Below are 11,491 nucleotides of genomic sequence, written 5' to 3' on the forward strand. Positions count from 1 at the left end.
ACCACAGTAATAATATACTTTCATCACACCTCCTGTTTCTGTATTTGCTGCTCTCTTGACCTGGTATGCCTCCTTAGGCAAACTCCTACTGAACCTTTAAGTCTCAGCTCAAGCAATCATCTTTAGAAAGTCCACCTTCTCTTGCAGACTAAGGTATTCCTTCCCTTATATTTGCTGTATTTCTGTGGTTTCCTATACACACCTCCATTACAGAATTTATTTGTATTTCTTGCTTTATATTAATAGTTCTTTAAGAGCAAGATCCATGTGTTTTTATGTTAGTATTTCTGGTTATTAGCCCAGAACATAAACATTAAAAATATATATATTGAAATAATAATGTTGAAAATCAAGAAAAATTAGCATTGCATTTTTTCTGCCACCAGGTATGGCAATGATAAAATCATGAGTAATATTTCAGAGTGCAAGATTATTTGGTACCTACATGTACTGTCTTTGTTCAACATGAAAAAGATCCTTGCTTTCCATATTCTGCTCCAATAGTGTTCTGTTCTGTAGCATTAATGTCTGAATTTGATCTAGTAGATGTCGATTTTCCTCTTCTAAATTTCCTTTAAGTTGGCTTAGCAACTGTTTAAACACAAACATTTATTTTTTTAAATATCAACATTTATATTTAACATAAATCCCCCAAAACATCGGAAAAATTTAAGTACTTCACAAAGATTTAAGTCTTCTGCTTTTTGAACAATCAGATGGTTGTACTCTGATTAGAACATGAGTGATTATTTTAGTAATAATGACAGCTAAAGTACTGGGTTATGTGCTGGACACATATGTTTTCTTAATTCTCACAAACACTGGGTTTAACATATAATAAATTATCTAGTTCCAAAAACAAACACTGCTTTCTTTACAGCTGTATGACTTAAGAGTCCAAAGCTAGATTCCTATCTCTGGCCTTCCATTTAAGTAGCTATAAAATGCTGAACAAATTAGTAACTCTCTGAGCCTCAATGACCCCACCTATAAATTGAGGATAACAACTCCCATCCCCCAAGACTGTTGCAAGGATTAAATAATAAATGTAAAGTACGTGGTGTCATGCCTATGGCACACAGTAGGTACTTAATATACCTCATTCTTCCCCCAACCACTGTTTTCAAGAAACCTTAACAGTTTGAGTATAATTTTTATGGCTTGATCCAAGGGAGTCAGGTAATCTAGTATCAATAAATGGGTGGTATTACTACTGATTATTACTAGTAGTTAGGCTGCCAGCATGATTGAGCTGCTTCTTCTCTGTAGTCAATAGAAATTAGAAATATGCCTTAGTTAGGCTAGAGGTTTCAGTAGAAGTCAGAGAGCCCAAAGTAGTGACTGTCAAAATTTAGTGTCACTTGTAGAATATATTTTTTAAACGTAGGGAAAAAAAGCAAGAAAAAAAAAAAAAGGAAAAGCAGATAGTATAACACTATGAATATCCATAAATAGACATCTAGATCTAACAACTGTCAATACTGTGCTATATTTGTTTTATTTATCTATATGTTGTTAAATTGAAATACAACATATGTGGTAGATTCACTGCAAAATTGAATGCAGTGCTCCTCCCTGTACCCTCTTGTGCTGTGACTTCTCACTTTTCCTATCAAGAAGTGGAATCTACTTCCCCTCTTCTTGAATTTGGAATGCCTCTGGCCAAGGGAAGGAGGCAGAAGTGATGGTGTGATAGTTCCAAGCCTAGGCCTCAAGAGGCTTATGTGCTTCCCCTCAGTCTCTTGGAATCCTATTGGAGGATGAGAGACCACATGGCACAGACAAGTTACACCAGCTGGGGCCACCTTAGACCAGCCAGCTCTCAGGGTACGTGCCAGCTAACTGCAGATACAGGAGCAAGCCCTACGAAGATCAACTGATCTTAGTGCACACATCAATGCAGATTAGCACACCTGCTCAGCTAACCCAGACTCATGAGCAAAAATAAATGTTTACTGTCCCTTACCACTGAGGTTCTATGGTTCTTATACAGCATTACTGCATCAGCAGACAACTGATAAAACATATATACAGAAAAGAGAACAAATTTTAAGTGTATATACAGCTCAATGAATTATCACAAAATGAACTCATGTGTGAAGCAGCACCCAGATCAAGAAACAGCACATTGATTGTATTCCAGAAACACTTGTGCTCTCTTCTAATTACCACCCCTTCCACAAAGATTAACTACTATACGAAGCTCCGACACTATGGATTCATTTTTCCACTCCCTCCAAATCATGTTATTATATGACTTAGCTCCTACCCAATGGTTAGCATTTGACTCAAGTTGGGATAATCAGCCAGGGATAAGGTAGTTAGGGCCCTTTCTGATCTCTCCTGAGCAGTCTTCTAGACCACCAGTGACATGTAGGACCTTATCAAGACAAATTATGGCTAGCTGTCTCATTCCTTGGATCTCCACATTAAATTTCTGAGTAGTTTGCTGGCCTGTGACTTGCCACATCCAACATTCCAACCTCAGGCTATCTGAGAGTTGGCCTTTGACAGCCCTCCTGGGTGTGGAACTCTCCTGTTCTCTGCTCAAATCAAGCCAGTCCCCTCCAGTAGCAAAGTGGTTGGTTTTCAAGGCTTGCCCCTTGCCTGAACTACCAGGTATGGAGAAAAGGGAGGAAGGGACTAAGAACAGGAGAAGTCACATGATAAAATGCCTCAAACAACCTTCTACCCAAAGCTGAGTAGTTTTTCTTTAATAAATTCTTCTCAATTTGTTGTATGTCTTTGCTTGAGTTCCAGAGCCCTAAAATGGTTGTTTTTGATAGTTCTGTCCAATTTTATTGTTTCCGGGGAAGTTGATTTTGTCATGTTCTTCACTGTATATCATGTTCCTCTGTAAGTGTATTACCCCAATTATATTTTATTTTAACTTTTATAAATCACAGGCAGAATGAATGTTCTATAATTTCTGAACTCTGTTGGGTAATTAAATATGTATGATTTCAAACTAATTTTTCTATTAGTTTGTGATTTCAGACAAAAAGCTTTTAAGTATTACTTTTCTGATGAAGTCTATTCCTAATTCCATTTAAGGGTTTGCTTAAGTGCTGGTTTCCTAAAAGTTCCAAGAAATTCAGACGTTAAGCTATACTCAAGCTTTAACAATTTAGGGACCAATCATAAAATTTAAGAATTATTTAAGGCTTTCAATATCCTTTTTCTATTTCAAAACTTTTATCGCTTTATCAAACCATCATGGGAAGAGGCATGGAATTATGTTAAGAGTAGAACTGTATACATAAGGCAGATGTCACTTCTGTTCAAAACTCTCCCATGGCTCCCCTGTTTTACTCAGAAAAGTGTTTTACAATGGCCTATAAAGGCAACATATCTGGCCCAGGCATATCTCTGAACTCACCTCCTACTACTCTCCCCGCTTTGCTCATTCCACTCCAGCTACACTAGCTTCCTTGAGTATTCCTCAAACATACCAGTATTCCCCTGACCTAGGTTCACTGTGTGGGCTGTTTGCCTGGAATGTTCTTTCCCCAGATATCCACATAATAATACACTAATCTTCAAATCTTTGTTCAGGGATGCCTAGGTAAAATTTCAATCTATACTCCCTCACATCCACTTTGGGGGTCCTTATCCCCCTTTACCCTACTCCATTTTTACTTGCACATAACTTATCATCTTGTAACATACCATATGTTGCAGACTAATCTTCAAAATGGTTACAGCAGTATTTCTAGTCCATATGCTCCGGAATCTTGCCATTCACCATCAAGAGGCTGAGTCTATTTATTTCTCTTTCCCTTGAACCTGGATGGGACTTTGACTGCCTCGGTGAATAGAATGCAGGGGAAATGATGCTGCATGACTTTTGAGGCTTGATCATTAACATAGAGATGGCTTCTGTCTGGTTCTCACCATGTTGTGAGAAAGCCCAAACCAGTCCATGGGGAGATATCATGTGAAGAGGAAACTGATGCTTCTAGCCAATAGCCAGCATCAACACCAAACATGCACTCAGCCTTTCAATCTTCCAACTGAGGGCCCAGATGCAAGTGGAGCAGAGACAAACTGGCCCCACTCTCCCTGTCCGAATTCTCACCCACAGAATATGTGAGCATAATAAATGGCTGTTTTATACCACCATGTTTTGGGGTAAATTGTTACACAGCCATATGTAACGAAACACTGAAACACTATATATTTCACTTACTTATTACGTTTATTGTCTGCTTCCTTCCACCAGAATATAAGCTCCACAAGGAAAGAGATTTTTACCTTTTTGGTTTACTAATACATGCCAGGTAGTCAGTAAACATTTTTTCATTAAACAAGGGTTAATTTTTCAAAGTATCTGAACATATAAGTTTAAACTAATAATAAAAATTGTTGAAATTAATGATAAAGGAAGAAGGAAGTTTTTCTGAATGATTTGTGAATTTCAATTATCCCTGACCAATTCTTTTAGAAATACCCCACTAAACATATACTGCTATTATCATTATTATAATATGATTGTTTACTTTTTAGGCAAGTCTTGATACCTAAAGAGAAGGAAACAGCAATTAAACTTATTAAGCTCACCTCACACTGGTTATTTAGCTTGGTGGATGTGATGTCCAGTTGTTGGTATTGTTCCTTTAACTTTGAAAATTCAGCTTCTAATCTTGTTTGTTCCAGTCTGGAACTATTTAGAAGACTTTTCAAGTTTTTATGGTCAGTTTGTAAAACTTCAGTCTCTTTTAAAAGCTGATTATATGTATGATTCAACCTATAATTAGAAATCATGATATAATAGAGTTAGATTCTCTTAATAGATTTCATTATAATTTACACAGTGTGAAAATGCTGTAAATCACATTCAGACATACTTGAATATAAAAGATTCTGTTGCCAGTGATTAAACTCATCAAGAATCAGTTTCTAGTCTGTAAAAACTATACTTTAAAACTTTTAAGTATTAATTCAAAAATATTTAGGTTAAAGGACAAAAGAGAAAATAACCAATCCAGTTTTGATTAACCTAGAGAATTCAAAGATTCTACAATTCAACATGAAAAATAAAGAAAAATCAGATCGAGCAAATTAATCAATCCAGTATGAGACATGGTAATCTATCAATCTGTTGCCAGATAACTGAGATATACAAACTTCAATCAAAATTTTAGTTATTGAGATTTCTGCAGTTGTGGCGAATTGTTCATATTTATGCAGTCCTCAATTATTCATGATAAATTTTGGATTTTTTTGTAAAAATCACAGTATAGCCTTTTCTGTTCCTTTCCATTATTATACCTTTAGAACAAGGTCCACTGACCTCTAGGAGGGAGATCAGCAAATTCTTTCTATAAAGGACCAGAGAGTAATAAATACCTTAGGCTTTGTGGGTCGCATGCAATCTACAGCATGCTCTTCTTTTTTGCCCCCCACCACGATTTAAGATGTAAAAATTGTTCTTTGTTTGGGGTTGTACCAAAACAGTTTGCAGGCTGGATGTGGCCTGCTGAGCTAGCTGTAGTTTACTAACCTTCATCTTATGGAAGGAATTAAGATCAGGAACCCACAAAAGGCAGAGGGAGCCAAACAAAATAAACTTTTGCTCAGGATGGTACTTGCTTAGAACATCTAATAATTTAATTCAACTCATTTTCCAAAGAATTTGAGTAAGCTTATAAGAATTATAAATAATAAAATAATACATTAAAAAAATCATGACTTGGTAAAAAAGTAAAATGGCAAGACCAGAAACATACAATAAACACTCCATTAATAGGTTGAATCCATGTATGAATGCATGCCATGTGTGTAACAGCTGGGCAAACCTCACTGAGGCATACAGACAGCTACATAATGCTTCATGGCAAGAGGGGATATAAAGAGGTAGAATATACTATGTCCTCAATATCATCCCACTGGCAAATACTAAAATAACCTCTTTAAGAGAGTTTTTTTACATTGTCCCTCAAAGCTGAGAACGCTAACACCAAAATGCAATTCAGTGAACATAATTCTAAAGAGACCAAGACAACCTAGTCCACCAACTTTCTTGGTTTGGCATTATCTAAGATTAAAACTTAAGCTATTTAGAGAAATGGATAAACTACTGTTCTTTAGATAAGTCGTTTTACTTAAAGCCTTTTCTTCCCTTAGAACACAGGCATGAGTGCATAAAAGCTGGGCAAGAACAGCATTGAGAGATAGAAAATACTCTACTCAGGACCACTCTTCCCTTCCAAGCCTGCATAATCTTCTGGTTCAAGTTCATCATGCTCAATTTCTTCTTATCATTTAGGCTGAGTTCTTTCTGGAGACTCTTCATTAATGTATGCAAAACAGATTTCTGGAAGGTCTACTCAAGTTCACAAACTGTCCCAGTTTGGTGTGAATCCCAACAAGGAAAAAAGGTTAGGTTGAAGATGGGACTTCCAGACTAAACGCATTCCCCAATGTTATGTATGTAATATGTCCTTGTATCCTATAACTTGTCACAATTTGGTCTTCTGTTGTTTATACTGTACAAATACATGTTCCTTGATTCTAGCTTGGTGTTGAGCTTGTTAAAGTTCAAATCCATCAGTACAGAATTTGTAGTTGTAAAAATTCCTAAATTAAAAACTACTAAGTATGAAAATGAAAATGGCTCTAGAAGCCTAGGGATTTTTTTAATAAAGGAAAAGAAATAGATGTTTCATTCTAAAAACAGATTGCATTAAATCCATAATAGGACAAATACTCAATGAATGATCCCCATTGAATTTTGTGTGCTGTCTTTCAGCACTTCTGCTACGGCAATGTAAAAGCAGTACAAATGTTTAGGCTGTTTAAATTTTTCAAAGGCTTCTAAAAATTTTTTGAAAATGTACTCTTATGAAGTAGGGTGATCACCAGTTGACAAGCTTTGATTTTCCCAAGGCTTCAAATTAAAAAATAATTGCCCCATGGCAATATGAAACCATTAAAACCTAAGACAGTTAAAACTAAAAGTACAAACAATGAGCTCTAAAATGATAAGGCTGCTCACTTTTATCACCTTCAAAGACAAGAATCAGGATACCAGACTAGCAGAAAGAGAGACATAAAGAATCAGGTTTCATTACATTCTGTCTCAATAAAGTATGTAAATGCTATCGACATACATCGAAATTTTGTTATATAATGTGGCTTAAAAACTTAATTAGTTGAATAAATCAAGAGAGAAACAATGAGAGAAAGCAGAAGATCCAGGTTTTCGTCTGAGTCATTCTATAACTAGCTACATGATTTTGTTGGGTAATTTACTTATTGCTCTGGGGTCTTTTTAAAAAATTCTAAGTTATGGATGGTACTACAAAGGGGCAACATACACATTGGATATAATGAATAATACAAAACTAAAATATGTAAATATTTATTACCTATCATTTTCACCACAAAGTTTCTTGTATTCTGCAGCTACAGTTTCATGGTTTTTGTTTTTAAGCAGCATTTTTTCCTGTTCTACCTTCAGTGTTTTTTCCAAATCTTCCAATTGTCCTTTCTGTTTTAGTAACTGATTGTAACTGGAAAAAAAAGTTATGTATTTGGTTTATAATATTTCCTTAGAAAAAAAGAAAACATTTTAGAAATAAAGGAAACAACAGTAATTTATTAATATGTATCACATAAAACATGTATATTTATATATATTTCCTACATAAATTATCTCAGACCTGTTTAACATATACAATTTATTATATTACCCAATGAAAATTGTTTTGTTTTGTTTTTAAATTAATTAATTAATTTATTTATTTTTGGCTGTGTCGGGTCTTCGTTTCTGTGCGAGGGCTTTCTCTAGTTGTGGCAAGCAGGGGCCACTCTTCATCGCGGTGCGTGGGCCTCTCACTATCGCGGCCTCTCTTGTTGCGGAGCACAAGCTCCAGACATGCAGGCTCAGTAGTTGTGGCTCACGGGCCTAGTTGCTCTGTGGCATGTGGGATCCTCCCAGACCAGGGCTTGAACCCTTGTCCCCTGCATTAGCAGGCAGATTCTCAACCACTGTGCCACCAGGGAAGCCCCCTGAAAATTGGTTTTAAGTTAACAACACAAGAAAAGATAATAAATTACCGATCTTCCAGGTCTTTATGTTCCACCTCAAGATTTTTGTGGGCAGACTTTAGAGTTCCATGTTTAGCAATGAGAGACTCATACTCTGAAGCCTGTCGTTCATGCAGAAGTTCCAGCTTTTCATGATCTTTGATCAGAGAATCATAGAGAGATTTCAGGTCTTCTCGCTCTTTGATTACAGATTCATTTTCATTTTCTAAGGAAGACTGCTGGATTAGGAGTTGTGCATTCTGGTTCATAAGTGAGGTACTTTGGGAATTAAGAGTGGAATTTTCAACCTACAATAATGCATACCGTATTAGACACAAGAAAAACAGCTTATAATGTTTTTTTTTTAAAGTAAAAGACAATGTTAACGTTAGGAAGCACTAAATAAATCTGCAAATATTTATACTGAGAAAATTTGGATTTTAGCACCCTAGAATAAGGTTACCATTTAATTTTGATTTTTGGTAGGTGTTACGATATATATTATGAGATACATATCATATATATGTTTTGGGTTGAATTATTTAATTAATTTATTTATTTTTGGCAGAGCCACACAGCTTGCGGAATCTTAGTTCCCCTCAGGGATTGAACCTGGGCCCCGTGCAGTGGAAGTGTGGAGTCCTAACCACTGGACTGCCAGGGAATTCCCAGGGTTAAATTATCTTAAATGAAGGTGATTAGCAACAATTTCATGAAAAAGAACAAAATTTGAAATGCTAGTTTATCATTTTCTAGAAGTTGAGAGTTGATAGAAGTAAAAAATTACTTGTGAATATTCAATTGGTAATTTTCTCAAGTCTAAATTAAATTAGTATTTGCTGTATCATTTGGAAAAGAGTTAGAGAAAGAAGAACGTTTAGATTCAGAGGGGGAACTTCTTCGCTGCTTTTTAAGAGGTTTCAGAGTTGCACTTTCCCCCACTTGACTGTTCTATTTGAAAAGACACTGGTAGTGTTAAGTGCAAGACGGATCATTTGAATTAAGGATAAGTCCAAAGACAAAATTCTCATGCTGTGTTGTTTTCCAGTAACTTAACTAATAGATATGCTGCAATCATACTCTAAAACAAGGGATTCTACCTGATTATTAGCAGCTTAATGAAATGCGTAAAAGGCCATAAAGTCAATAAAAATAAAATTATCTTTATTTGATGAGTAAATTTATTTACTTAATTTAGAGGCTCTGACATTTAAAAAATGCTGATATCCGAAAATTTGGCAAAGCACATATAGAAATGTTTTATCTTCAACTAATTGTTAAATTCTCTCACTAGGAAACAATGTTACCATGTCTAGTCATCCTTATTTTAATAGCATAATAGCATAATTCAAGAGTTTTGTTGCATATCCCGATAATTTTACATTACAACCTGAAGCTTGGCATTCTGTGTTTGAAGAGTGGTATTCTGCTCCTGTAATGATACTGTCTGCCTCTGAAGTGCAAGAATCTGAGCCTGCAAATTATTGTTCTGTGTCTCAAGTTGCTTCAGTTGAGTTTTCAATGCTTGCTTCTCTGCTTGCAGTGTAGCATTCTGAATAAAGAAAACACATATTTAAAAAAAAGCAGCATCAAACATATTTCTGTTTAACAAATGCTAGAATGCTATACAAGTGTTTATTACCATTATAATCCAAAAAAAATCTCAACAATCTTAAAAGAGAAAAAGACAAAACATTTCCCCTCTATCCCAAACTGTAAAAAGATATTTAATCTAAGGAAAAGAAAGCAATACTGAAACTTTAATATACTATTGTGTCTGTGCTCTGCCTGCTTTATAATGTCCAACAAATAACATATTCCGTTATACATATATTTATTAACACAAAAAACTAGAATGGGATTATCAGTTCAATGGTTTTTATGCTGTTCAAAAGTGCCCAGAGTGCATGGGGCTATGTCTAGCCAATGGAGTGTACCTTTTCAAATTGCCCAAAGGCAAATATATATATACATATATATATATACACAAATATATATACACACACAGATGTGCGCACGTGCACGCGCACGCACACACACACACACACACACACACACGTGGTGGTCCCAAGGGTAGCAGCAAAACTAAGTATTTTATAAACACAAATATTTGGAAGAGAAGCAGGAACAATCTAAGCCATCTGTTTAAAAAATTTTAGTCTGTAATAGACCTAACAGATGTTACGTATTTTCTTTAGTGTTTTTTTTCATGGCATAAAACACTCACTAAAACTCTATTTCATCTATAGGACTTCTGGAGCAAATCCAAACAAAACATACTATTTTCAGTTTTTCCAATACATATGGCCATATTTCAATTTTATAGTTAAACAGCTAAATTACTATGTAAATCATTATATTTAATGTGATAGATAATAAAATGTTTGTTATAGATATTACATTTTCAAGATTATTTCTAAATAAAAATTCATTTAAAAATTAGCATCAGAAAGTATAAACAAAGAATACTTTAGAAAACCAAAACAAAACTTTAATGTACAAGGCCAGAATCTGTATAATTGCAACATGCAAAAAAAGTTACAACTGAATCACAACAGATCACTTTTATCATATCTACCTTATGGGACAAAGACAACATTTACTTTATAGGCTTTCAAGTTATATATACTACATATCACTGCATAAAAGGCAAGTCATGATTTGACTCATATATTATACCGTAAAATCAAAGCTGAGGAAGAAAAATGCTTTAAAAATGGGTGTTGATATTGTACTTGTGTTTTGTTCATTTGATCACATACAAAGGATGAAAAAAATATTTACACTGGAAAATAATATGGAATAATGATGTACTTGTATACCATTTTGATACACCAAAGAGGTGAACCATTTTTCACCTACACATGTTAACTACTATTATAGGTCCGCTCTTTAGAAACCAAAATGTACAAACTCTAATGATAAGTCTGGGTATTCCCTAAGAATAAGAAAAATTCTTACAGTCTATAATGAATAGAAGAGATAACTGAGAGTAGATAAGATATCTCAGAACAGGAAAAAGTTTACAATGGAAAAGTATGAAGTTAACAATATACGTACTAGCAAATGCACAAAAATTACCAGTCTAATATAGGGTAGCCATCTTTATAAACCCATCATCTAAAATGGCTAAACTATGACAACCAGGTAAATTTTTCCCCCAATGGAAATTTATAGAGGAAGTCAATGGAAAAAGAGATTTATCTTAAACATTACACACCAAATTTTCTAAAATGTAATTATTAATCCAAGTGATTGATCTATACATATATATCACTGAATAATGAAACACAGGTATTCATATATGGCTGATATATACATAAAAAAGACATAAAATAGCTCGCTAATAATATAAAACACACAGGGCTTCCCTGGTGGCACAGTGGTTGAGAGTCCGCCTGCCGATGCACGGTACACGGGTTCATGACCCGGTCCGGGAAGATCCCACATGCCGCAGAGC

At 34.9% G+C, this 11,491-nt stretch overlaps 2 protein-coding genes across 10 annotated transcripts in view; one reads left to right on the forward strand and one right to left on the reverse strand.

The window, feature by feature from the left end:
* LOC102977525 (prolyl-tRNA synthetase associated domain-containing protein 1) overlaps window positions 1–11,491 on the forward strand; it is a 60,023-nt gene that overhangs the window by 24,609 nt on the left and 23,923 nt on the right. The gene's annotated exons all lie outside the window — the stretch shown is intronic.
* Window positions 1–11,491, reverse strand: part of CCDC88A (coiled-coil domain containing 88A) — a 128,125-nt gene that overhangs the window by 20,162 nt on the left and 96,472 nt on the right. For all 8 annotated transcript variants that reach the window (XM_024118995.3, XM_024118999.2, XM_024118996.2 and 5 more), the window contains exons 19-23: window positions 9,422–9,583; window positions 8,062–8,339; window positions 7,371–7,514; window positions 4,561–4,747; window positions 446–591 (exon numbers count right to left, since the gene is read on the reverse strand). In XM_024118995.3, coding sequence (XP_023974763.1) covers window positions 446–591; window positions 4,561–4,747; window positions 7,371–7,514; window positions 8,062–8,339; window positions 9,422–9,583 — 917 coding nt within the window. The remainder of the gene's footprint in view (window positions 1–445; window positions 592–4,560; window positions 4,748–7,370; window positions 7,515–8,061; window positions 8,340–9,421; window positions 9,584–11,491) is intronic.

The sequence above is a fragment of the Physeter macrocephalus genome, chromosome 12 (genome assembly GCF_002837175.3).
Source record: "Physeter macrocephalus isolate SW-GA chromosome 12, ASM283717v5, whole genome shotgun sequence".
Taxonomy (NCBI): Eukaryota; Metazoa; Chordata; class Mammalia; order Artiodactyla; family Physeteridae; genus Physeter; species Physeter macrocephalus.